We start from the raw sequence: 27,503 nt of genomic DNA on the forward strand, positions 1-27,503 counted from the left end.
CCAGACTCTGATGGCGGAGCCTGTGGGAAGCGCTGGGCTCTCATAAGGGCATCTCTGGCTCCGCCCCCCCCCTCCCCCCCACGCACAGGTGCGCTCACCTGTCCATCCCTGCAGCGCTCAGCAGGGGCGGTTCTGTCCACAGTGCCTACCGTCGAACCACACGGCTCACTACACTTTTTGGTCAAAACAGTTGAACAAAGACACACAGCCCTGTCTTCCTGACAGGCCACGCTGGGTGACTCCGCCCCACACGGAGTCACGGACAGCACACGACATAAGACCTGGCTTTGAGCAAGGCACTTTCCACGGGACCCAAACGCCCTCCGTGGGCGTGAACTCCGGGTCCCGTTCCTGCGTCTCTACTGTGTGCTGCAGTGGGAGGTGAGGGCAGCTGGGCGTGGCAGGCGAGTGGCCCGTCCACGGGGCCGCGGGAGCCAGCCCAGGCCACGAGGACCTGCTGGCGCCCTTTCCCCTGGGTGTTCGGGGTTTATCAACTGGAAAAGAAGGCTCAGACGTACATAAATACGTTTACTTGAGGAATGGCCTTTATTGAGCAACGTCCAACTCTGCCTGCAGCAGCAGCCCCCAGCTCTCCCCGCACGCGGGAAGGCAGGGAGAGGGGCCTGGCGCTTGTGCCGGGGAGGCCGCTGCCCTCCTGGGGCAGGGAGGCCGGCATGGTGATGGCGATGGCGACAGAGACAGAGCCGGCGTCCCTAGTTGGCCTTGTCCTGGAATATATACAAGTTATTGGTGGCGGCCACGGCGATGGTGTTCTCCACCGGGTGCCAGGCCGTGTGCAGGATCTTCTTGTTGAAGTCCAGACTGTCCACACTGATCTCGTCTTTCTTCCTCTTCCCGCCCGCACACACCTTCCGGGGCTTGAGACTGGCGCGAGGCTTGCTGTTCTCGCGAGAGGCCTCCAGCGTGACGTCCCTCCGCGAGCTCCTGTCAAACATCCTGAAGAAGTTGTTGTAGGAGCCGGTCATGATGGCGCTGTGCAAAGCCAGAGAGCGACACCGTGAGCACAGCCAGGTCCCGGGCAGACGGCAGGACGGGGACAGAGGAGGAGGAGGGAGGGGGTGAGGAGGAGGAGGAGGAGGAGGAGGGGCAGGTGATTTCCCGCTCCTGGACTCACGACGCTGTCTCTGCAGGGATGGAGGAATGGGCCTGGGGGACGGCTGGGGTCTGGGGGCCGTGGGCCCGCCCGCCCGCCTGCCCAGCCCTGGCCTCTGCCCTGCAGTGACTGGGACGTGAGGCAGACCAGGTCCCCAGCTCTGAGCGCTGTCACTCGCCCGCTGGCCGCACGGTGCGTTTCAGCTTCCAAGTTGTCACTCAAAGGCACAGGCAGCGCCTTCTGCAGCGAGGACGGCGGCACGGCCGCCCGGTGCCCCCCACTCCCCCCACACCGCAGTCCAGGGTCAGCGTGCATGGCTGCGTCCACCACAGGCTGCATCCCCACGGCACGACGCTGTGTGCAACCTCACCCTTGCCACAAAGGAAGAGAAAGGCGAGGGGCGGCGGCTGCCACCTGACCCTGGGCCTGAAGATGCCACGCGGCTGGAGCAGCGGCCGGGGACTGTCTCCGGGCCTCCCCGTGACGCCTGCGGTTCCTACTAGGGGACCAGGCCTGAGCCAGCTGCCTGCGAACCCTGCATCTGACCAACTCCACAGAGCACACGGCTGCCACTGACGCCGGACAGAACTCAGAACCGTGGCGGCGAGGCCCGGCGCAGCCCCGAGTTCTCCACACCGCCTTCCCTGTGGGGCTCGCTGTGACGCTCTGAAAGCAGCAGCGGCCGCCACTCAGCAGAGCAGCGCACTTCTCGTCCAGGAAGCAGCACTGCGTCACGGCACCGCCTCGCGTTTCCGGTGCGTGCTAACGGCACAACACAGAGCAAGCTCCCGGCAGCTTTATGGCGACTTCAAGTGCTTGGCAGGCAGCGCCCAGCAGAGGTGGCGTGCCCGCCTCAGCGCCTGAGCACCTGGCTCTGTGCCCCACTCACAGCCAGGGGCTCTGCCGGTCTCTGCTGGACAAGGCCAGGGGGCGCAGGAGCACGGTCCCAGGCAGAGCGAGGGAGACAGCCTCCATGATCTCGGGCAGCTTCTCCCCACAGGCTCCCAGGGGACAGCGCCCTGAGAGTCTGCCGTCCCGGCCTGGGTCTCCGGCACCTGCACCCTGCATGGCAGACGGCGGCGCCCACGGGGGGCTGTGTTCCTGAGCCTGCTCTGGGTGCCGCGTCTCCTGTGGCGCCCACAGCTGTGCTGTCCTGACTTCCTCTGCGCTGCCCATGCCTGGTGGGCGGTCCCGGGGTTCCCCACAGCCAGCCGTGGGCATGCCCTCGGGCCCCGCCCCTTTCCTGCATTCCCCTCTCAGGGAAGAAAAGGCGCCCTGGTGACATCAGCTTGCCGACTCCTACTCAGGATGAGCGTTTGCATCCGCTTCTGGGATTTCCCACGGACGGTTTTTGCTCTTCTCCAGTGAGCTGCCTGCAGCCCTTACCTGTCCGAGTGCCTGGGCTCTGGCTCAGCCCCTCCGGTTCTGTGCGGGTCTGACCTCAGCCCAGAGAAGCCTGAGGATCTGAGTGCGGCTGAGCCTCTCACTGCTTCCCTCAGGTGTCGCTGAAGGAGGCCCACACGGCCCCCTCAGGACCCCCCGAACACCCGGCTCATTCACCGCGTGGTGTGGAAGGGCTGCCGGGCTCGCCCCACAGGGGCCGTCGGGAGCAGCACGGGTGTGCACGGCTTGCTCCGCCTCCAGGCCTCTCGGCTCAGCTGTCCATCTCTGACACGACCCACGTCCAGGACGGCTCCCCTGCTGCAGCACATCCCACACTGGTTCCTCTGGGTCTCACTCTTGTGGGCTTCCTGACCCAAAAACCCTGGTTTCTGCCTGATAATGCTTTACTTTGTTAGAATTTTTTATTTGGGGGTCAGCACTGTGATGCAGTGGGTAAAGCCACCACCTGCAACACCGGCATCCCACATGGGTGGCTGGTTGGAGTCCCGGCTGCTCCATCTCTATGGCTTAGGGAAGCAGTGGAAGACGGCCCACGTGCCTGGGCCCCTGCAGCCACATGGGAGACCAGAAGGAAGCTCCATCTCTTGGTTTTAGATTGGCCCAGCTCCAGCCATTGTAGCTATTTGGGGAATGAGCCAGTGGAAGGAAGATTTCTCTGTTCCTGCCTTTCTTTTTTGTAACTCCGCCTTTCAAATAAATAACTGTATCTTAAAATATTTTACAAATCGGTTTGAAAGATACATACAGCGGGGGGAGGGGCGGATGACACATCTTCCACCTGCCGGTTCACTCCTGCCAGAGCAGGGCTGGGCTGTGTCAAAGCCAAGGGCCCAGAACTCATCCCAAGTCTCCCATATGAGTGGCAGAACGCCTGAGCTGTCACCTACTGCCTTCTAGGGTGCGCACTAGCAACATCTGGACTTGGAAAGAGCTGGGACTCGAACCCAGGTACTCCAGCGTGTGGGCGGCCCAATCAGCGCCTTAACCCTGCGCCGAACGCCAGCCCCCACGGGCACCTTCCTGGGCCATCACTTGATTCAGCACAGGATTCTGGTCGCTTCCTGTGCGCTCACAGGAGCTTAGACAGTTATTACGCCGTGTCTGGCTCAGCCTCAGTCTGCACCCACCAGAAATCAGGGAGGCCTCCTCCCCAGCGCAGCAGGGAGCTGCCGGGGTTAGTTACCATGACAATGGCTGCAAGAGGGGCCTTCCTCAGCTTGCTCTCCGCCATGCAGTCTCCCTCTGCCTCCCTCCTGCCACAGGATGCCACCTGCCACGTTGGGACACAGCCAGAGGCCCAGCAGAGCCGCCCCACCCCAGTCAAGCCCAAGGCTTTGCAGTAAATGCAGCTCTCCTGGTTAGGAGCCATACAGACAGGAAACGCTTTCAGCCAGGTCCCTGTGGCCGCGTCGTGTCACCAACAGAAGGGACCGCTGGACTTCCGGAATCCGGGTCTCCCGAAGCCAAGAGAATTTCTGGCCGGAATCCCTTTGCCTATTACCTTCCTCTCACCCCGACACTTCTCTGCCTGGCTACGGCCAGCCTGACCCCCAGCTGTCTGCCATCACCTCTCTGCTGACATTCTGGGCTGAACCGTGGAAAACTTCTACTCCTTGCAGGTCACAGGCAGACATACATGGTAGCGTGTGCCCGTGCGCTGCTCAGGCGCCGATCTCAGAACCCTCAGCGCCCTGGGTGTGTGGGAGGGCTCCCCCCCCCCCCCGGGCTGTGGCTGCTGTAGGCCACCCTGAGGAATGAGCTGAGGGCCGGTGCTCCCGGCCACAGTTCAGATGCCAGCAGCCCACGCGGAGCGCCTGGGGGCAGCAGCCTGGAGGTCCCACCTGTGCTTCCTGTGGGTGCCCAGCCTGGGAGGCTGCTGGTGACGGCCCAAACACCTGTGTCCCTGTGCCCAGATGGGAGCTCCAGGCTCCTGGTTTCAACCTGACCCAACCCTAGCTGTTATGGGCATCTGGGGAGTGAACCAATGGGTGGAAGATCTATGTCTGTGTCACTCCCTAAACAAACTAACAAAAAGTGCAGGCTTGCTTACTGCACAATCAAGGGTGCTCACCCGAAGCCCACGCTGCCTGCTGCGCCCTGTGTAGCCATGGGCTCTGCCCTCTGACCCAGGAACCCCACGTCTTCAGCAGCATCCATGGAACTCTGGGGTTGGCCTGTCAGTTGGCAAACAGTGCAAAAGCCCAGCGCTGGAAACATCCTGCCCCTCCAGGCGCGCGGTGCTGCCGTGTGGGACCCCGGGCTCCTGAGCGTGAGGGTTTCCAGCTTGCTGCGGTCCCGAGACCGGCATCAGGGCCTCCGAGGCAGGCACGGTCACACGCGAGAGCTTTTCTCAGAATGCTTGGCCGAGACCGCGGCACACTCGGCCGTCAGAGCAGGGGCAGCAGTGCCCTCTGGGATCGGCCGATGCCCCCACGGCAGCCTGGACACTGGGCTTCCTCCTCATTCTGGTTCTGGCTCCCGCGTCACTTCTGGCCCTGGTGAGATCCCCTGCGCCCCTGTGTGAGCTCAGCCATGCACCGCGGGAGGATGTACGGCAGCCGGCATTTCCAGGGGGCTCTGCCAGTGTCTGGTTAGGGGCTGTGCTGGTGGCGACGCCTCTTGGGAGGTCTGCATCCCACATCGGAATGCCTGGTTAGAGTCTAGCTCTGCTGACTCCAGATCCTGCCCATGCACTCGGGAGGCAGCAGGCAACGGCTCACGTAGCCGGGTTCCTGGCAACCATGTGGAGCCCAGGACTGAATTTTCCCAACTCCTGGCTTTGACCTGGACCAGTCTTGGCTGCTATGGGTATTTGGGGAGTGAACCCGTAGATGAGAGAGGTCTGTCTCTCTGTCCTTTCAAGTAAAATAAAATAAAATAAAATAAAACAAAATAAAGAATGCCTGGTCAATCACTTACTCACTGAACTCTGTTAACTTAAATTCTACATAAAATGTCAGACCCTCTGTCCTGACATGTCATTTTCTGGTACAATACTAAAACCCCCAGAGATGGTGCCATCACCAGCGTCCGCACAAAGTGCCCAGGTGCCCCGTCAGCCCTGTGAGCGTGGCCGGGGCCCTGGCCCTCCTTCCAGAAGAGGGCAGCCAGACACACGGCCAATCCAGCGCCATCCTGTCCACCCACCCGGGCACCAGCCGCCATCCGTGGGGCAGCCAGTGCTGTGCCCGTCCACCCACCCGGGCACCAGCCGCCATCCGTGGGGCAGCCGGTGCCGTGCGCGTCCCAGGAGGCTCCCGCTTTCCTCTTGCGCAGGGACCACGGCGCGCCCTTCCCCTGACCCGCGAGTCTGGCCCGGGTTCACGGCCAGGGCGACCCCAGGCGGCTCACCTGTCGGAGCCGTTCCAGCAGCACTCAAACTTGTCAAAGATGCAGTCGTTCTCGTAGAGCGAGCAGAGCTTGCCGCGCAGGTACTCATGCACCTGGTGCGTCTCCACGGGCCTGCTCTCCATGTTGAGGTCCCACACCTTCACCGACAGGTAGTCCCTGGTCATCATGTACCGCCCGCTGTGGCTGAACTTCACGTCGGAGATGGAGGAGATGATCTCTGAGAAGAAGGACCTGCTGCTGGGATCCTCGGGCTCCTCAAAGACTGGAAAGTCGAGGAGACAGGTCAGAGAGCAGCCTGCTCTGGGCTCGGGCGGGCCCGGCCCGCGGGGGCTCCGCAGGGCAGGGCTGCACCTCCGCTCCTTCCGACTCCTCCCAGGTTTTCACAGCCTTCAACGCCCACGCTCAGGGCTCCACGTGAGACATCCCAGCACCAGGCACCAACATGGGCCGGGCCACGGAGGTGCTGACATGAATCTCCTGGATTCCGGGCAAGGCCCTGGGCTGTGATCTGCAGAGCTCCTCGGGTTTCCTGACACGTGCCCCTGGGCTCAGCACAGCGGCACAACCAGAGACCACTGTTACGGGGACGCCGGCCCCCTCCCAGCCCTGGGCCGAGCACAAGGTGTCCTGCCATGTCTGGGGTGTACACGCTGAAGAGTCTGCTGCAGTGACCACCCCTTCAACCTGGCAGAGCTAGGGTCCCACCTGCCAAAGCCACTCGGCAAAAGGGCTTCATTTTCAACTGCGACAGTCACGTGCTGCCACGACAACACTCAACTCCCGCCTTCACGGAGGCCCCGAATGCCTCCTGGGCAGAGGCCCTCCCCGCCCAGCACGTGGCCACGCCTGCAGCACAGGACACGGCAGCCCTTGGTTTTCAGCTGCTTTTGCTTCTTCTCTCTCTTCTAACTTACAAACTTATTTCCCTGCAGGTCTTGCAACCAAAATTAACTTTCAGGCAGCAGGCGCTAACACCAAACAGTAACAGACCAATTCCTTTGCACCGGGGGTGGGCCCTGGCACAATGGCTAGGATGCGCCTTGCAGGAGTGGTTCCAGTCCAACCCGACTTCCTGCAGTGCACACCCTGGCAGACAGCAGGCGGGCCCTGTCAGTCACACACAGACCCAGATGGGCGTTCTGGGCTCCCACCTTCAGCAGGCCCGCTCCCAGCTGTTGCAGCACCTGAGCGAATCTGCGGACGGCAGCTCTAGCTGTCTTCCAGACTAAAAACAGAGCGTTACTTTCAGGAATAGCAAACTGTGCTCTAGACGCCACCATGAAGACACAGGCAGGCGTCGGAGGACACGGCCCCTGCCCAAGCGCCATGGGACAGGGTTTCTGCCCCACAGCCCTCTGTAGCAAGCACAGGAGCACAGAACGCCCCCTTTTAAAAGTTTATTTTTATTTATTTGGAAGGCAGAGAGGGAGAGACAGAGACAGCCTCTGTTCGCAGGTTTGCTTCCCAAATGCCCACAAACTAGCCGGGGCTGGGCCGGGCTGGAGCCAGGACCGGTCTCCCATGTGGGGATGTGGGGTGGGGGCAGGGACCCAGCACTTGGGGCCTCACTGCGGCTTCTGGCGTCAGCATTAGCAGGACGCTGGACTGGAAGCAGAGCTGGGGCTCGGCTGCAGGCACCCCAACGTGGGAGGCAGGGTTCCCAAGGGATGGCTTAAACCACCGTGCCACACTCTCTCCCCAGGAGTGCCAAATCCTTAACACACTTAGTCTGAGGAAGAGAGTGAGGCAGCAAGCTGTCAACAGCTAGAGAGTCAATGAGCGAGCATGAGCGAGGTGCCCGAGGCTGCAGCTCAGAGGCCCCACAGGCGCTGCCTGGCAGCTCTGGGGCTGGGGGGTGTGCTCTGCTCCGCAGGCGCACCTGCACCTGCCCGGCCTGGGGGAGGACCCGCGAGGTTTCCAGGACGCCTGTCTCCAAACACCGTGACAGACTGTGGTTCTCCACAGAGTCGGGCTAAGGAAGAACAAAGCCACCGCCGTTCTCACTCACGACTGCACGGATTCGAACGCCAGACCTCAGGACCTGGCTTCAGATCCAGCAGAGCTCCCAGGTGAGATGCGCTCTTGCAGCCCGGCCCAGGTGCTAGTGCTCTGAGGGAGACAGTACTGCCCCGCCGGGAGGCCCGCCGTGTGGGCCCCAGGGAGCCGCCTGTCTCTGGTGGCCGCGGACACTCACATTTGGCGTGCCTGTCGCACAGGGCGGACGAGCGCATGTCGCACAGCCGCACGGTGCCCTTGCTGCTGCTGTAGACGAGCACATTGCACTGGTGTGGGTGGAACTCGGCCGCCGTGATGACCTCCGTCAGCTCCTCCATGTTCGCGGGCTTGATGTCCACGATGTCTGCGGAGCAGCGTTAAGGCTCAGGGCTCAGCGCCAAGTTTGCACTCAACAGGGAACACGTCACCACACAGGGAAGTGGAAGGCTCAGAGCAAAGCAGCTCCCAGACAGAGGGCAGGCGTGAGCCCGCTAACAGAGCGCACGGAGAGCCGTGGCAGGGACCGGACAGAGGGCAGGTATGAGCCCGCTAACAGATGACGGAGCGCGCGGAGGGCCATGTAGAGACCGGACAGAGGGCAGGCGTGAGCCCGCTAACAGACGACGGAGCGCGCAGAGGGCCATATAGGGACCGCACAGAGGGCAGGCGTGAGCCCGCTAACAGACGACGGAGCGCGCGGAGAGCAGTGGCAGGGACCGGACAGAGGGCAGGCATGAGCCCGCTAACAGACGACGGACCGCACAGAGGGCAGGCATGAGCCCGCTAACAGACGACGGAGCGCGCGGAGAGCAGTGGCAGGGACCACCTCCCTGCTGTTCTCAGCGCGTGCTCTGTGCAGCCTGAGACAGCGTGTGCTTAACCACCAAGAAAAAGTAGCAGACACGCCCTACACGCACCCAATACGCGCACTACTGCCACATCCCCAGAGAATCTGCTTTTTTTTTTTTTTTGACAGGCAGAGTGGACAGTCAGAGAGAGAGAGAGAAAGGTCTTCCTTTTTGCCGCTGGTTCACCCTCCAGTGGCCGCCGCGGCCGGTGTGCTGAGCCGAAGCCAGGAGCCAGGTGCTTCTCCTGGTCTCCCATGGGGTGCAGGACCCAAGCACTTGGGCCATCCTCCACTGCACTCCCGGGCCACAGCAGAGCTGGTCTGGAAGAGGGGCAACTGGAACAGAACCCGGCACCCCGACCGGGACTAGAACCCGGTGTGTTGGCGCCGCAAGGCGGAGGATTAGCCTATTGAGCCGCGGCGCCGGCCGAGAATCTGCTTTTCTGATTATCTTACATGGCGAGCTTGCTCTGAATACTTAGAGCAATGTCCACGTAGAAACCAGTCAACTGAGAAAACAGGGAAGTCAGGATTCTGCAATGGGCCAGCCTGGCCGCCCGCTGCAGCTGTGACGGAGACCAGCCTGCAGCTGTCCAGGGGAAGTCACCGACGCCGACAGCAGGCAGTGAGCTGGAGCCAGTGGAGATGCACACAGTGAGCTGGCTGGGGCACGTGCGGGACACGGGGCGTGGGGAACCCACGAGGGGCCCAGCGAGTCTGAGAGGAGGCAGCAAGTTCCGGGAAGGCTGAGGCACTCCAGTCTGCAGGGCTCAGCGCAAGAGAGGAACCTGCCCAGCCAGGCCCCATGACCTCAGTGCGGGGCAGCACGGGCACGGAGGCCGAGTCCCCAGACCATGCGAGAGAGCAGGGCTGGAGCTCCCCCGAGAATCCACACGGCACCGGGGAGCAGCAGCCGGACAGGGGATGGAGGGCACGAGGCATGTGTGAGACTGCTCAGATGCAGCGGAAGCCCCACGCCACGCTGCTCCCAGGCAGGGAGTGAAATGCCATCCTCGTCACCCTCGTCTAAGCTTCCGCCATTTCATGATCTGTCAGCAATGTAGAAGAAAAAACACACAACACAGCCTGTTCATCACTGCCACTGGTGGAGCCACGCGGGCCATGGCCTTCGGATCATTCCCACCACACTGGGAACCTTCCCCAAAGGCAGAAGAACTCCGTGTTCTTAGGGAAAAGTGCTGTACCTCATGGAGAACTTACAGCACTGGCTCTAAGCTGCGTGCAGTGTGAGGCGAGACTAAGGAGCAGGGGGCCAGCGCTGTGGTGCAGCGGGTTAAAGCCCTGGCCTGAAGCGCCGGCATCCCATGTGGGCGCCAGTTCGAGTCCTGGCGGCTCCACTTCCGATCCAGCTCTCTGCTATGGTCTGGGAAAGCAGTGGAAGATGGCCCATGTTCTTGGGCCCCTGTACCCGTGTGGGAGATCTGGAGGGAGCTCCTGGCTCCTGCCTTCAGACTGGCGCAATCTGGGGAGTGAACCAGCGGATGGAAGACCCCCCGCCCTGCCTCTCCTTCTCTCTTGGTGTAACTCTTTCAAATAAATAAATAAATCTAAGAAAGACAGAAAGACAGAAAGACAGAAAGAAAGAAAGAAAGAAAGAAGCAGGCATGTGATGTGCGGGGAAGGATACTGAAACTTCTGTCTGTGATTTCCAGGTGCCACAGGTTAATTCGCAGGTCATCTGCAGAGAGATACGTCTCGTGGTCACTGTTCACTGAAATGGAATTGATGTGATACGTGTGAGCATTCGCAAAGATCCGCCGTGGGCTGGCTTCCACCATAAGGTCCATGGGCTTCAATGTGGGGACCTGAAAACGGAAGGCACAGGAATTCAAATGAAGACCACGGCGGCACGGACTGGGACAGACCTTCACGGCTGAGAGCCGGTGTCATGCAGAGCACATGCCCAGTCCCTCACCAGCAGAGCTGTGCCAGCAGCTGCCCACGGGGCATCCCCCTCCTGTGGCTTGTCCGGCCCCCAGCAAGCCCCAGCTTCACTCTGCATGCCACGGGGCGCCCAGCCACAACCCGGACAGCAGAGTTCTTGGGAGACTCAGGGGAGAGCCTGCTGCATCCTGCTGCTCCCCCGCCGGGCCCCGGGAGGCTCCATGTCCCGAGGGGTCGGCTACACGGCGCGGTCAGTCCACGGCCCTCCAGGGCACCGTCACGTGTGGTGTACGTCACATTCAGCAAAGGCCATCAGAAAGTCAGCCCGCTCACCCCCACCTCACCCCGTGACGACTACTGTGTGCTCAGGGAGGCTTCCCCAGGGCAGGTGTCTGAGCTGCGATGGACAGAGGGCAGTGAGTGTGGAGAAAGGTGCAGGGGTGGGGGCTGGCGTAGAGCACCCAAGCACTGACCATGGAGGCACAGAGCACCTGTGCCCTGCACCTGACCGGAAAACAAGACAAAATGCTCCTGGCAGAGCTCCTTCCTGAAGGCTGGAAAGAAGCCCTCACCTTAGTCTTCCCTGCCAAGTCCTACATAAAAACGCCACGCTCAGGCAACACACAGGCACATGCAGACACATGAATAGGCACACGCAGACACATGTAGAGGCACACGCACAGACACACACAGGGACATGCGCAGACGCAGGCACATGTGCAGGCACACACTCAGACACAGGTGCAGACACACAGGCACAGGTACAGGCACACGTGCAGACACACAGGCACATACACACGCAAGCACATGTACAGGCCTGTGTGCAGACACACGTAGGGACACCTGCCCTGTTTTCGCCTGGCCAGCGCTAAGCTCACCCTTGCCTCCTCAGGGCTAGAAGTACCTGATGCAGGCACACAGCCAGTCGGCCACTGGCACTGCCTACGGAGCACACTCACGGCTGCAACGCACAGGAGGGCGAGAAGCCCTCAGTCATTAAACCTCTTTTCTGGCACTAAATTAAGAGAATGGAAACTAAAACACCAACATTTTTGAGTCAAACCCAGTTAGGTGCAGATAAACAAGAACTCACCTGCGGCCCTGTCGGCACAGCGCTATGGGACTGGGAGGCCACCCCACACCCTGTAGGGAACACTAGTGCCACCTGTCTCACCCACCTCACCTTGGCCACCGAGTGGACTGGTTTTATTAGGCTAAATGTGGCCTCACATAAAACCAAGACTGGGCAGACAAAGACTTGTAGTTTTTTTTTCAAAATAAACAATGTGAACTCTGGGGTCATGAAGGGGGTCCTATCACCTGGTGAGGAACTGGGTGAGAGAGAGATAAGTATCTTGCATCCACTGGGCCTGGGCCAGGAGAAGTCAGGAGCCTGGAACTCCATCCATCTGGGTCTCCCCCGTGAGAAGCAGGGGCTCAAGTACCTGGCCATCACCTGCTGCATGGGAAGTGGAGCAGGCAGGACTTGAACCTGTGCTCCAAAGTGGGATACGGTGTCCCAAGCAGCAGCCAAACCCACTGTACTGTAGTACCCACCCCAAAACGTTGTCAGTGAGTATGACTGACACGATCAGTGTGCGAACGCCAGCAGTGTGGGGTGTCAGGAACCACGACACCTGGAGTAAAGCCCCTGGCGCTGACTGCGGTTCCTGTACACCAGATCGGAGCAAACACCACAGCGCTGCTCAGCCCAGCAGATGCCTGGACCCGTGCTGCTCACCTGGCTCAGGTGAGAGGCCCTCTCCTCCTCCTGCCCACCTGGGGGCGGGGCCTGCTTCCTGCAAACAGCTGCTCAAGAAATGTGTCAACATAGACCAAGCCCACCCTGGGCCTGGGGACTTGCCGTCACCCATGGGGGGTGTGCGTGGGAAGGGGTCGGCGTCCACGCGCTGCCCTCTGCCAACACCCTTGCTCGCTGGCTGGGTCTTCCCTTCATCAACAAAGGGCCACAGAGGCCTAAAAAATCAACCCATCACCGACCTCCTCAACTCTGCCAGCCGCTCTCCCCAGGACAGGGCAGCCCTAGCCACAATCCCAGTGGGTGTCTCTCCTGCACCCGACCCCGCCCGATCTGAGACACCAACGGCGTGCACGCCCCAGGCAAGCAGAGGACACTTCGACTTAAGTTTGACCCAACTTCAGAGGTTAAGACGTGGAAAGATCAAGGAATCAGAACTGATGGTATCTGGCCATTTCTCGTTGCACCTAGGGCTACCGAGCAGGGGACGAAGAATTCAGCAATCAGAGGAATGAGGCTCACAGACTGACAGGGCCTGCCCTGGCCACCCAGGAGCTCCCCCGGGCCACCGTGTCCCCCTCACCAGCAGCGGTGCTGTTCCACCTGGAAGAGCTCTGAGGACCGCCCGAACCTCAGCTGCCCAGGCGCATCTCAGGCTGTGTCACACAGATCTAAGTGTCCCCTGGTGTTGTCGTGTTTTCCGAGGGTACCGTGTGACTCTGCCACCGAGCAAATACGAGCAGCCACAGCGGTGGCCGCCGCCCATCACAAGGCAGCAACCTCTCCACAGCTGCTGGGAGCACGCCTGACCGGAGAAGCGTCAGACGCAGGAAACAGCGCGTACCCGCAGTGCCGTGACCCTGAACGGACCCCGAAGGCGTCCGTCTTCATCCTTCAAGTTGTAGCCCTCCGCTCTTTTATCCCGTTCGCTTATCTTCCATAATTTAATCGTTTTATCTGAAAAACAAAACACAAAAAACCCACTTTATTCTTGGTATTAAAAGACAACCTGGTACCATGTGCACCGTTCCTAAGCATCGCACTAAGCGACCGCGTGGGACTGCTCGGCTTCCTCGCCGGAGTCTCCGAACACGGGCACCTCCAGGCACACGTGAGCCCCGCGTTGTGCACAGCGAGACACGCAGCACACGCACAGCCACCTGAGAGGCCGGGGCGGGGGCGGGGGCTGCTTCGATACTTCCAATTTTTTTTTTTTTTGACAGGCAGAGTGGACAGTGAGAGAGAGAGACAGGGAAAAAGGTCTTCCTTTGCCGTTGGTTCACCCTCCAATGGCCGCTGCGGCCGGCGCACCGCGCTGATCCGAAGCCAGGAGCCAGGTGCTTCTCCTGGTCTCCCATGTGGGTGCAGGGCACAAGCACTTGGGGCCATCCTCCACTGCACTCCCAGGCCACAGCAGAGAGCTGGCCTGGAAGAGGAGCAATCGGGACAGAATCCGGCACCCCAACTGGGACTAGAACCTGGGGTGCCGGCGCCGCAGGCGGAGGATTAGCCTCGTGAGCCGCAGTGCCGGCCGATACTACCAATTTTAATTTGTTGCCTGCTCCTGGATCGTAATTTATCCTCCTCACCAAGGTTCAAGGCAGAGATAACGTCTAGATTCGCTTTAAAAAAAAGGAATCCACACACAGAGAAAATCTGAAGTAAAGTAATCAATAACCACTTTTTAAAACTCTTACCATTTGTAGACAGTAGAAAATGAGCAGCATTCTGTTGTGGTAACCACCTGATTTTATTAATTTTCTCCTCAATTTCTAGACTTTTCAAATAGTCAAACTCTGGCTCGTGGCTCTGAAAGGTGCTGTAAACATTATATTCTCCCCGAGAATGGGGACGGCTTTTACTCTGCAAGGAAACAAACAGCTGCTTCAATGAACAAAGCACAGTGCAGGGGACTCTCCAAACACCAACCTGAGCATCGGAACTGACTTACTCCAACAGCCAGGGAAGAGCGCCTCCCAGCCCTCACACAGTGTGTGCGGCACCTGCGGGGGCGGCGGGCAGGCTCCAGCCGGACAGAGGAGCTGGCCCAGTCCAGGGAAGCCTGGCGACGTGGCCGCGGCACCACAGGTGGTCACAAAGCCAAGCCACGCACATGCAACCAGAAAAGGTGAAATGGAAGTGGCCACCGCGCAGCGGGCAGCGAGCACACAGCAGACAGCACGCACGTCTCTGAGGAGGTACTGCTCACGTACGTTTGTACACTACCGTCAAAGTAGAAAACCATGCTTGGGAAGGTACACGGGGAACTTCAAAAGGGTCATGGAAAAGTGGAATTAAAAGATAAAATCAAACATATCAACCATCTCTCATCCTAAGCGACGGCACCAGATGTTCAGTGCATCGCTGAAGAGCTGAGGGCTCTGCACACGGAGCCACGTGCACACGGTGTCTTCTGCATCACCAACTGGAGAGAAACGAGTGCCCTTTAAGACTTTTGAAGTGAGCAGGAGACAAACCCGGATGGGTGCCCAACGATCTCCCATCCAGAAGTCCCGTGGGCCCGGCACTCTGTGCATCAGTTAGGTCTCTGCTAGGGACGCCCCCACCCCACGCTGGCCTGTCTGCCCCTCTCCCCACTCCCTGCTCATGCACGCCCTGGGAGGCAGCTGTGCCGCCACCCTCACGGGACCTGGACTGAGGTCTGGACTCTGGCTTCGGGGGGCCCGGCTCTGGCTGCTGTCATTTGGGGAATGAGCCAGTGAACGAAGATCTCTCTCTCTCCATTTCTCTCTCTGCCTTTCTTTTTTTTTTTTTTTTTTCTTTTTGACAGGCAGAGTGGACAGTGAGAGAGAGAGAGAGAGAGACAGAGAGAAAGGTCTTCCTTTTGCCGTTGGTTCACCCTCCAATGGCCGCTGCAGCCGGTGCGCTGCGGCCGGCACACCGCGCTGATCCGAAGGCAGGAGCCAGGTGCTTCTCCTGGTCTCCCATGCGGGTGCAGGGCCCAAGCACTTGGGCCATCCTCCACTGCACTCCCGGGCCACAGCAGAGCTGGCCTGGAAGAGGGGCAACTGGGACAGAATCCGGAGCCCCGACCTGGACTAGAACCCGGTGTACTGGTGCCGCAAGCAGAGGATTAGCCTGTTGAGCCACGGCACCGGCCTCTCTGCCTTTCAAATAAAAGGAAAATAACAACCTATATGTATGTACAAATGTATAAAAAACCCTTGCTACCTTGCGCGCTTGCCGAGAGCAGCGAGCAGGAGGGCTGTGGAGGGTGCTGACGCTCGCAGGCGTTTCTCTGTGGACTTTCCCCACTCTCACAAACACGTGTCCTTTGGCCCCTCACGAAGGCCAACAAGAAAAATGGCCTGAGCACCCCAAAGTGTGCAGCCACGGCCTCTGCTCTCGCCTGTCTTCTGCTGTGACGGCTCCCCTTCCACCTCCTGGCGGGCACGATTCTTGGAAGACAGGCTTCAGGATCTAGAGCACAGCTGTGTAGTCTCTGCCGAACACTTGGCCCTGTCTGTGGCTGTGCGGGCGCAGGAGCTCCGCAGCCACTGAGCAAACGCGGCCCTCGCGGCCGGAACCGTGTGAGCTGGGCCAGCCGAGGTGCCTGAGCCATCAGTTACCGTTTCTGCTGCTGGTCACTGGTTCTCGTCAGGTAGGGCACCAACAAGGAGAACGTACCCCACGCAAACAGACGTGCGGGCGGCACCTTTGACACCTCAGCCCCCCCTTTTTAAATTTTTATTTATTTATTTATTTTTGACAGGCAGAGTGGACAGTGAGAAAGAGAGACAGAGAAAGGTCTTCCTTTTCCGTTGGTTCATCCCCCAGTGGCCGCTGTGGCTGGTGCACCGCACTGATCTGAAGCCAGGAGCCAGGTGCTTCCTCCTGGTCTCCCATGGGGGTGCAGAGGCCCAAGCACTTGGGCCATCCTCCACTGCCTTCCCGGGCCATAGCAGAGAGCTGGACTGGAAGAGGGGCAACCGGGAGGGAATCCGGCGCCCCGACTGGGACTAGAACCCGGTGTGCCGGTGCCGCAGGCGGAGGATTAGCCTATTGAGTCGCGGTGCCGGCCAACCTCAGCCCTTTTTAAAAATGAGTTACCTACTTGTAAACTGCTCAACTCTCTGAGGCACAGTCCTATTAACTTTCTGTAAAGCATCAAAGATATCACCACGCTTCCATCCAAGTCCCATAATTTGATGTTTCACAGGTTTCCTGCGTCAATTCAGCAGCCTCCATGCTGCTCTGACAGGCTCTTTTTCAAACGGCTGCACAGCCTTCTTAGGGCCTCACACCAGGGCCTGTTCCGCCAGGTCGTGACATGTTAGTACGAGTTTACTTCGAAATTCTCGCATGGCTCCTTTCATAATACGTATTTTCCATGAACGCCTTGAAGACCCCTTGTATACCACCTTCAGTAACGAGTCACCCGGAGGACAGGGAGAGCAGGGGAAAGGCCGAGGCCCAGGGGACACCATCTGTCTCCTCTCCTTCCGTACAGGAGTCGGGCTGGGGTGCTGGAGTCACCTCTGAACTGTGTCTCCGCAGTGAAATGTTCCATCAACAATTTCATTGAAACACAGACATCACAATTTTAATTCTTGCTCTATAATCAGGACCTGAAAAGCTTACACTTCAGCATTTAGGACGTGTGCCAAAGAAACTGAATTAAACAAGTAAACCTCTACATCTAGAACGATGTTCCCTCTGCACGAGGGTGAACATCATTACGACTTCCATCTCTCCAAGGCACTGATGGTAGATGGGCAGCACGTTCGCTGTCTCTAGGACGGGGGCTGCTCCCCTCTCAGCAAAGGACAGCACGCCATACAGGAAAATGAAGTGATTCCAAACGACAAGTCTGTGCCATCAAGCCAGTCCTACGCCCAAGAAAGCAGCCACCAGAGCCAGCAGAGGAAGTGCTGAAGTCAAAGTCGGCCCGGGCAGCCCGTGCTGGCTGCCCAGCCCAGGCCCAGGCCCAGGCCCAGGCCCTCCCGCATCCAGCGACACCCGCCTGCCACCTCTACCAGACGCCCACGCCCTGGCGCTCCCTCGGCCTCCAGCAGCAGCAGGTGTCTCAGGGGAGCACGCTGGGCCCGTGGCAGCACTGGAAGCTGCGAGCCTGAGGTGCGGGGAGAGGACGCCAAACACAAAGGGGAGAAGGCGGACAGATCTTCCTGTCCTTGCACACGTGTCCTTGGCCACGCCAGCTTCTGCTTCAACCTCGTTCTGCAGGGTGGTGGGGACGCCCATCTCAGTGCCCTGACGCACAGAGAGATGGCAGGGCACCCCCGGCAGCAAGCCCCTGAGCCTCAGGCAGCCCACGGTGCTCATTTCCCCGCTGGCCGACGCGCCTGAATCTGGGTTGGCGCCCACTGGAGGGCTGTGGTGCTGCGACCCCGCCAGCAGCCCCTGGGGAGTGTAGGTGGGAACCATGGCTGCACGTCAGTCACGCTGGGAAAACGCAGGTCCCCAGAAAACACCCAACACACAGACCACATGACACACTTCTGTGGTCACTAAAACAGGACGGCCACGGTGGAAATCAGGCTGCCCAGGGTTTACCAGGTTGTAGTCGGCCAGGTTTATCAAACTGAACAACTTCAGGGACCTGTCCTACACAAATGTCACCTCACACAATGACGTAACACATCGTAATCCTTACAACTCTGCAATACCCAGTCTGTCTCAGAACAAGATGACGGTCTTAGCAATGGCGTGTCTCTGTGGGAAGTCTGACACGTGGACAGCTGTGACTTGGCCATCTCAGAGCAGTGCTGGGGGAGACCAGCAGGGCAGAAGAGCTCAAAACCACGCACCGGTCACATACGCGATTTATAAAGATGACTGACAGCCATCACTCACGAGAGAAGGGCTCACCACCCCAAAACAGGCCTTTGAAACCAGCTCTCCTCACACAGACACGATCACAACCTAAGTTGCAACACATGTAATCCACTGACACCTGTCAGGACCGTCAGCCCCGGGCCCAGGGTTGTATGTTACAGACGCCACAAGGCCCCTCAGGGGCAGGCCGGCACGTTCTGCGCACACAGCGTCATGGCAAGGAGCAGGGCCCCTCCCCCGGCCAGTCTTACCACGAATCTAGACTAGAACTTAAGAGATGAGAAAGAGACCGAGCGTCTGGACTGCTCGGGAAAGGCAAGAGCCGCACTGCAGAGGCCTGGTGCGGCAGGTGCGGCCGGTGCGGCAGGTGTGGCCGTGGCTCCTTCTCCCCCACTGAGGACGCGGCTGCCCGAGGCTCAGCAGAAATCAAGGAGGCGAGGAGGCCTGGTCTTGCTGCCCATTCTCTTCACAAGATGAAAAACCCCGGTCTGTCGAGAGAGCTGTGTCTGGGGCCCCTCCCGCATTACAGTGGAACCTCCCAGGGGCATGAAGGACCGGAGCTCTCAGCACTCTGAGCGCGAGACGGCCATGGCCCCCACCTCCCCGTCCGTCCTTCTGTGCAGGAACTGTCTCCCCTGGGGCTGGGCCGCACCAGCCACCCCCCTCTGCTCCCTGCCCGACGGTGTTTGGAACTCACAGCCGCAGGAGAGCAGCGCTAACAGCCTCGTGCACATCCCTGAGCCGGATGAGCCGACTCCTCAAGGAAGACGCGACACGGCTCACGGGGGGTAACGAGGCGCGACTGACAGTGGGGAAGCAGAGCCGGGCCCTCCCTGTGAGCGCCGCGAGCGAGGACGCGCTGCGCCGTGGCCCTGTGGGTGGTAAGTTACTGACCTCTTGTTCCCGCTGAAAAATAACCACTCTGCCGCCCTTGTCTCCTGTTGCAAGAAGGTCTCCCGAGCAGTTAAACTCAACGGTTGAAATGATGTCAGCTGTCAACAGAATACAGAAGCAGTTCACCAGATTATGCTTGTGGGAGGAGTCACAATGAACATCACAAATCAACACCAAGAACAAGAAGAAAGGTACACACACACATACAGCCTTCTCCCCAGATAAAGCAAAATGTTCAACGGCAAACTTGGAATCACCAAGTGGCCACTTCCGGGACCAGTGCAGAGCCCAGCGCACAGCAGAGGTGAGGGCTTTACTCACCACCCAGTGCGCGGTCCCCTGGGTGCAGGGAGAGCCCAGGTGCGCCAGGAAGGTGGGCCCCAAAGTCCCCCTGCTGCCGGGCACACAGCGCGGCCGCCCTGCGGGAAGTCAGGAGCTTGTACACAGAAACTACACCAGCTGGGTGATTGAGCGACAGTGATCTACGAGGAAGAAAAGGCCCAAATACCCAACCACTTTGGGACACCCCCAAGCGGCCATGCCAGAACGCAATGAATTTGGGAGGCGGTTTGAGTGCATCAGGTTAGCGGCCACCGGGGACGTTTGCATCCCACCCAGGAGAAGCTGGTTCCAGACCCTGAGAGGCAGCAGGGGACGCCTCAGGTACTTGGGTCCCTGCCGCTCCTGCGGGAGACCTGGATGGAGTTCTGGGCTCTTGGCGCTGGCCTGGACCTAGCTGTTGTGGGCAACTGGGAGGTGAACCGGTGATACAGAATCTCTCTCCATCTATCTCTTTCAAATAAAAGGAAAATCAATTTAAAAAAAAAAAAGATCCTGCCAATGTTTGCAGGATGGCATCCACACTGCTGTTTCCATCCCTGGATTCCACTTTCTGGGGTTTCTTTGCTTTGCTTTCTTAAAAAACAACTTTTCTTATGCTCATGGCTTTTAAAAAAAGATTTATTTATTTACTTATTTTTTTGTGTTAAATAAGGTCTATTGTTAATTTTATTGCATACAGTCTATAAGATGCAACTTTATTGTGCCTTTCCAAACAGGATACATTTCTTAAAAAAAACTGATCAAAGTTTTCCATACATATAGCTCTATATGATGGACTACAGTACAACACTATTCTTGCTACATAATTATAGAAATACCATTGAACCCAAGAACACAGGGTAAGCCAAAGAAATACAACCCTCAACCATCTGAACAAGATGACTGGGTGAAACCCTTTAGTGTGAGTGTAAAAACCACGGAAGTAGCCAACAACACCTGCACAGGGCCGCCGGGCAAAACACAGCCAACACCTGCTGTGCGCGAGACACAGGCGGGGGTCACGGTGAACTCGGACACACGCACTCACTCGTGCTCCAGTTTCTTTTCCTGCTTCCCTCCCACCCCTTCCCAAAGAAAAGACCAGGCACTCTTAGTGAACCCCTTATTTACTTATTCATGTATTTGAAAGGCAGAGCTACAAAGAGGGAAAGACGAGTAAGTTTCCATGTGCTGGTTCGCTCCCCAAAAGGCTGCAATGGTCAGGGCTGAACCAGACTGAAGCCAAGAGCCAGGAGCGGCATCTTGGTGTCCCACACAGGTGGCAGGGACCCACGCCCTCGGGCCATCTCCTGCTGCCTTCCCAGGTGCGTCAGCAGGAGCCGGACTGCACGTGGAGCAGCCAGGACTCGAGCCAGCGTACCAACACGGATGCTGGTGTTGCAAGCAGCGACTTAACTCACTGTGCCATGATACTGGCCCTTTTTTTAAAGAAATCCTCAGACTCAGGGAAAAGATTATGCTACTTCTTATTAGAAGCCTCACTCCTAAATTACTCAAAATAACATAATTTGCTTAAATGAAACTAAAATATCATATACTGGATTAAAAGCAGCTAAATCTATGTCACTAATCCCAGAGGACGTATGGTATTACATGATGAATGGTATTCCAGCTCTGTCCGTGATTTCCAAACTTGATTAAAATGGACTAAATCTGAAAAGAGAACGCCCCTGACTGCCAGCGCGGAGACGCGATTTCATGACGCTGCGTAACTCTGCAGGAACGTAAGATGGGCACAGCCTCGGCAGAGCGTGGCAAGCCCTAAAACCAAAACCAACAAGTGTGCTAACACCAGCAGCATCAAGTGATCAACATCATTTCATTTTACACACACACACACACACACATATACATACATAGAACACCAGAATTGTGCTGAATTCACAAGCATGGTCGTGACAGACACTCAGGAGGGTATTTCAATCACTCTGTACTTCATGAAGATTCAATTTCTGCCCAGGAAGTGTGGAGCTCTACCCACAGCACAGCCTGGTGCCCTCGGGCTGTCTCACGGTGGCACCGGTCTCTTCTCAGCCAGACAAGCTCCGCCATGACGGCTCTCTGGTGCTATGCTTGTCTGTCTGGTGGCTGCACAGAGTCCGTCAATCCCATGCCGCAAGCCCACACAGCCCACAGCAGGTGCCAGTCGTCCCTCACCGCTAAGGCAGAGGTCAGGAGGCCAGAAGCTCTGTGTGAAGCAGCTTCCACCTGTGGAGGGTGAGGATCAGGGACCCTCGTGGTCCACGTGCACATGGCTGCCAAGGTTTCCTCGGCCCCGGGCAACAGCGCTGGGCGCTGGCACAGAGGTGCAGGAGGTCTGCTTGGGGAGCCATAGCTGGTGGGGTGGGAGCAAGCGGCTACTCCCCTTTCTTGTTCCTCAAAGATGCCAGGCGCTCAGCACTCACCACCCCAAGGGTCCTCTCTGCACTGCCAGAGCCCGAGAGGAGAGGTTTCCATATTCAGACCTGTGCCCTGGCCCCTGGGGGCAGCCTAGTGAACCTTCCAGCTGACAAACCCAGGGCTCACAACTGACTGTGTGGCTTCCTTTGTAAGTCGACCAATCTAACCAACAGCTCCTGTGTCAGAGCCAGAGACAGCACGCCAGTCACGCATCAGAGCCACAGCTCATGTCCTCAAGGAGCTTCTCTAGCGAGCCACAACCCAAGTCACCGGGCAGCCCTCAGGACAGGCCTAGGAGCGGGGGACTGTCACCTGACAGGGAGGGCAGGACGCGGCTCCGGCAGCCCCCCAGGCCTGTCTCAGCGCCTGCACCCGACAAAGCTTCCGGAAGGCAGGCAGCAGGCGGACAGGAGGAAGGAGAGCGGAGGAGGTCCAACTGGAGGTTCAAAGGGCGCCAACCTCAAAAGCCTGTCTGAGGAGAACAGAAAGAGACAGACAGGAAAAGACAGGCAGGGGGTGGGTTTCGGCGGCCAATCACCAGTTCACAAGTCCCAGAAGGACACAGAGGGAGGGAAGGAGGCGACAGCACAGCACCGGGGCCCAGGCTGGCAGCTCTGCGAGGACCAGCGCCCTCCATGGACAGAGCCAGGCCCAGGGGGTCTACACTCCAGTGGTGGACACCGGAGGCCCAGAGCGTCAGCTGGGGAAGCAGTGGGCAGGCCACACTCGGGCTGCAGAAGCCTGGATGGCACCCCAGCCGTCTCCAACGTTGCAAAGCACTGTAACCCGCACCCGGCACCCCAGGCCTAGACAAACGCTCAGTTCAGTCTCAGGAAGGAGTAAATGAGTAAAGTATTCTTTTTTTTTTTTTATTTGCTTGAAAGAGTTACACAGAGAGAAGGAGAAGCAGAGAGAGAGAGAGAGAAAGAGAGAGAGGGAGCGAGGTCTTCCATCTGCTGGTTCACTCCCTAGATGGCCGCAAGAGCCGGAACTGCACTGATCCGAAGCCAGGAGCCAGGAGCTTCTCCGGGTCTCCCATGGGGTGCAGGGCCCAAGCACTTGGGCTGTCCTCCACTGCCCTCCCGGGCCACAGCAGAGAGCTGGAACAGAAGTGAAGCAGCCCATATGGGATGCCGACACTGCAGGTGGCGGCCCCACCCGCTACGCCACAGCGCCGGCTCCTAGGAACGAGTAAAAGTAGTTTCAGACAGACAACGAGCCAAAGCAAACAAAATTTTCTCAGGAAACCACAGAAGATGCAGTTTGGCAAAACCAGAGGAAAAAAATAAGAAAGGAAGATCAGGGATCTGAGCTCCAAAGGAGAGGGGAGTCCCAGGGCAGGAGCCGCCGGCGGGAGGAGCCTGCAAACCCTGACCGTCGTGGGCTGCAGAGGCGCACACCCTGGGGCTCAGTCACCTCGAGCGAGGTAATAACCACCTGTAACGGAATTCCCCCACCCCTTTAAAAAAAATCAATGAGAGAGAGACCCTGAGAGTGGCTCCTTCCCGATTCACTCTCCAAACACCCTCAACAGCAGGACCCTGGGAGCCGATGGGAACTCAACCCTGGTCTTCCATAGACCGGGTCACCTGCAAGCCCACAGCAGGCCCAGGATGTACCTCAGCAGGAAGCTGGAGCTGGGAACCAGAGGCTGAAGGAGAGGACAGGAAAAAGCTAAAGGAAGTCCTTATTTACAAACGGGGGCTGCTCAGGACGCTTCAGGGCTGGGGGGGTCAGGCAACTGGGGCAGAGGTGGCTTTACAGGGCATGACTGTGGCCGGTGCCGTGGTGCAGGTTAGTCCTCCGCCTGCACTGCCAGCATCCCATATGGGCGCCGGTTCTAGTCCCGGCTGCTCTTCTTCCGATCCAGCTCTGCTGTGGCCTGGGAAAGCAGTAGAAGATGGCCAAGTCCTTGGGCCCCTGTATCCACATGGGAGACTGGGAAGAAGCTCCTGGCTCCTGATTGGTGCAGCTCCGGCCGTTGTGGCCATTTGGGAGTGAACCAATGGATGGAGACCTTTCTCCCTGTCTCTAACTCTACCTCTCAAATAAATAAATAAAATCTTAAAAAAAAAAAAAAAAGAAAGAAGGAAAGGGCACGAGTGTCACGCCAGGAGAGAACAAGGGAGCGCGGAGCAGGGGAAGGAGGCCGAGGGGATTGTCAGAGGTGGCAGCGTTCCGTCACGGCAGCAACAAGGCACCAGCACCAGGGCAGCCCCTCTGGGAGGCTGGGCGCTCACGTGGACAAGGGGCCTTCTGTGTCCATGCATGCAGGCTACTTCTTCCTGGAAGCAGAGATCACCGTGGGGGCAGGACACAGGGTGACCCCTCTGGGGGAATGCAGACTGCCCTCCAGCATCATGCCCACGGGACAGGGCAGCCGTCATCTTTGTTCCACAAACAAGTGACTGCTGTGCCAGCCAACACCGAGTGTGAAACGGGGCCGCTTGCTCTGGCTGCTTGGGGGCTCGGGTGTGGGCTGGGAGGAGGAGGACAGTGGTAGAGGCCGTGAGTGTGAGCGGAGGCGAGTGCCTGCGTCCGACTGTGTCTGGGCTTCTCCGGCAGGACACCCGGGACCAGGCGACCCATGAGGACCAAGGCTTACTTCTCAAGGCCGGGAAGTGCAAGACCAAGGTGCGGCCTCTGCGGTGTCCTCAGAGAGAGGGACGAGACCCTCCCTGATCCCTCACAACCCACACGCCTGCCTGCACCCTTGCACTGGCAACTAAGTTCACAGCAGGTGAGTTCTGAGACCCAGGTCAAACCCACAGCACCACACGAGGGCTTTGGGGCAGTGCAGGCGGCACACGGGGAAGCAGACACCCCGGGGGTCTGAGACCAAACTTGGAGCCGCACAGCTGGCGAGGACAAGGCTGTCCGGGACAAAGTAGGACGGCCACTCACACAGCAGATAAGGAAGCCGCCGAGCGGGGGAGGCGACACAGGCAGGTGTCTACTGCGTTATTCTCGTACCTTTCCCAGCACTGAGGTTTTCAGAACAACACAAGTGCGATGCTGGACTTGTCTCCCCGCTCAGTCCTTGCTGCCAGCGCCCATCTGTCACAGCTCACCAGGCCCTTTCCTGCCCCCAGTGCCCAGGCTCCACAGGGCGGTAAAGACTGCTTAAAGGCACACACAGCACCGCGGCGACCCTGCTCGCAGCCACACCCTCGCCTGACATAACCAACCTGGTCACCAGACACCAAGACACGGGGCCTGCACAACTCACCACCTACACCAGGGCTGGGAGCCTTTTTTCTGCCAAGGGCCCCTTGGGTGTTGATACCATCACTCGTGGGCTCACAGAGTTGTCAACTGTACATTACTGATTCCGAGTCCTGCCTGTGGCTGCCTTCGCAGGCCCAGACCAGGTGATGTCACAGGTCAGACACCCCCACCCAGGCCTACAGTTACCCGTCCAGCCCCTCCCTCTCCACCAGTGGCTGGCCTGATACCCGTGTTGGCACGGGACCACGACCCAGGCAAACGCTACTCTGCTGACCAAATGAGCCTTCAGGACTCGGCTGGAGTTCTGAACATTCCTCACGAGACCCCTACCCTTCCCAACATCCTCCCTCCCACAGCTGAGTTCACGGAGTGAGGAGGCGGTCCCCAGAAAGAGCCACCTGCTGAGGGCAATGACTGCCAGAAACAACGTCGCCTCCAGCTGTGAGGGCAAAGCGGGCAGAAACACTCCCACCCTGACAGTGACCACCACGCAGCGGGCATGTCCCGGCTTAGGACGCCTGCGCCCCACACTGGAGGTCCCAGCCCAGTGCAGCTTCAGCTGATGCACACCCTGGGGGCAGCAGGTATCAATCTACTAAAAATGGCAAAGCACTAGTGAAACATTAAATATAACCTGAATAAATGAAAAAGCACACACTATTCAAAGCAGAGGACTTCACGTGAAGACGGCAATGTTCTCTAAGCCAATCTACAGCGTCAAGGTAGTACTCTGTCCATCAAAGTCCTAGCTGCCAAGTTGTTTTTTTTTTTTTTTGGGGGGGGGGCAGAAATTAGAAAGCTAATCAGAACAAGGCTGGAAGACTCATTTTTTCCCAAGATTTTATTTATTTGAAAGAGTTATAGAGAGAGGGGAAAAGGGGGAGAGAGAAGGAGGGAGGGAGGTCTTCCATCTGATGGTTCACTCCCCAACTGGCTGTAACGGTCACAGCTGAGCTGATCTGAAGCCAAGAGCCAGGAGCTTCTTCCAGGTCTCCCACATGGGTGCAGGGTCCCAAGGACTTGGGCCACCCTCTGCTACTTTCCCAGGCACATTAGCAGGGAACTGGATCGGAAGTGGAGCAACCGGGACTCCAACCGGCACCCATATGGAATGCCAGCGCTTTAGGCCTGGACTTTAACTGGCTGCGCCACAGCACGGGCCCCATATTTCTTTCTTTCTTTTTTTTTTTTTTTTTAAAAAAAAACAACCTTATTTATGTATCTATTAAAAAGCAGAGAAATAGGGAGGGCAGTCTCCCATCTGCTGGTTCACTACCCACATGGCTGCAACAGCTAGGGCTGGGCCAGGTTGAAGCCAGGAGCCAGGAGCTCCATCTCACGTGGGTGACGGGCCCAAGCATCTGGGCATATTCTGCTGTGTTCCCAGGTGCAACAGCAGGGGCTGGGAACACCCAGGACTCAGACCACAACTCTGATGTGGGATGCCAGCACAGTAAGCAGCGGCTAACGCACTGCACCACAATGTCAGACCCACCACTCTGACTTGGGATTTCCAAACTCAGTGTACAGCTGCAGGACTCAAGAGGATGTGGGACTGCAGTAGGGGCAGTCACAGATGGATGGACGGAAACCAGAATCCAGAGACGTGTTACACCTCTGGCCAGCTGATACCACCAAGGTAAAGGGAAACCACCAAGACAATCCAAGGAGAAAAGAAGAGATTTCAGCCAGTGGAGCCGGGCAGCTGAACACCCACATGCAGACGGAGAGGGCTGCCCTCCGCTCACACACGTGAGAATCACGGATAAACATGGCTTTCCCCAAGATAACTGAAGATGTGCTGGGTTAGCTTTTCATGCCTGTAATGAAATGCCTGCGGAAACTATGTAAGAAAAGAAAAGGCTACTCAGCTCTCAGTTCTGGGAGTTCAGGTCTACCATGGGGTGGTCACACTGGCCTGGCCTGAGATGAAGGTGGCAAATGGCAAAGGCAGAGCAGGAGCAGGTGCCGAGGACCACACACAGAGCCAGGCAGCAGAGGGGCCTGGGGCCCAGACTCAGCCTTGTGCAATAAACCTCCTGGACATGCATCTCCAGGGCCCAGGCTCCTTCCAGGAAGCCCCATCCCTCCAAGCCAAATCCATTCAGACTGCGGCCCCCTTGGTACAACAGCACTCCCAGCAACACCAACCCACAAGTGCCAGGGATGTCCTGAGAGGAACGGGGCTTCCCATGCCAGCACAGGGCCAAAGAACCGACCCAGAGAAACCAGGCCGCGTGGAAGACGGCCAGACGCTGCAGGAAAGTCCAGTAGAGGCAGATCCACAGAGACCAGAGAGTGGGTCGTGGCTGCCAGGGGATGGAGGAAGGAGGGACTGACTGCACCACAGTTGGCGCAGCTGAACCAACAGAAGGCGCGTCTTCTGCTAGTGTAACTCTGCCTCCACGAAGCTGCTAACTGAAGTCCACCATGAGGTCAACGCACCT

At 58.4% G+C, this 27,503-nt stretch overlaps 1 protein-coding gene across 2 annotated transcripts in view; it reads right to left on the bottom strand.

The window, feature by feature from the left end:
- Positions 1-523: 523 nt before the first annotated feature.
- The window catches only part of PPP2R2D (protein phosphatase 2 regulatory subunit Bdelta), a 34,599-nt gene continuing 7,619 nt past the window's right edge, over positions 524-27,503 (bottom strand). Inside the window, exons 3-9 of one of the 2 annotated variants that reach the window (XM_062214146.1) lie at positions 19,087-19,184; positions 14,073-14,238; positions 13,220-13,332; positions 10,360-10,537; positions 8,064-8,228; positions 5,870-6,131; positions 524-993 (exon numbers count right to left, since the gene is read on the bottom strand). In XM_062214146.1, the coding sequence (XP_062070130.1) occupies positions 714-993; positions 5,870-6,131; positions 8,064-8,228; positions 10,360-10,537; positions 13,220-13,332; positions 14,073-14,238; positions 19,087-19,184 (1,262 nt within the window). In that variant the 3' untranslated portion in view covers positions 524-713. The remainder of the gene's footprint in view (positions 994-5,869; positions 6,132-8,063; positions 8,229-10,359; positions 10,538-13,219; positions 13,333-14,072; positions 14,239-19,086; positions 19,185-27,503) is intronic. The other variant, XM_062214147.1, reaches the window with a different exon arrangement.

The sequence above is a fragment of the Lepus europaeus genome, chromosome 17, assembly GCF_033115175.1.
Source record: "Lepus europaeus isolate LE1 chromosome 17, mLepTim1.pri, whole genome shotgun sequence".
Classification (NCBI taxonomy): Eukaryota; Metazoa; Chordata; class Mammalia; order Lagomorpha; family Leporidae; genus Lepus; species Lepus europaeus.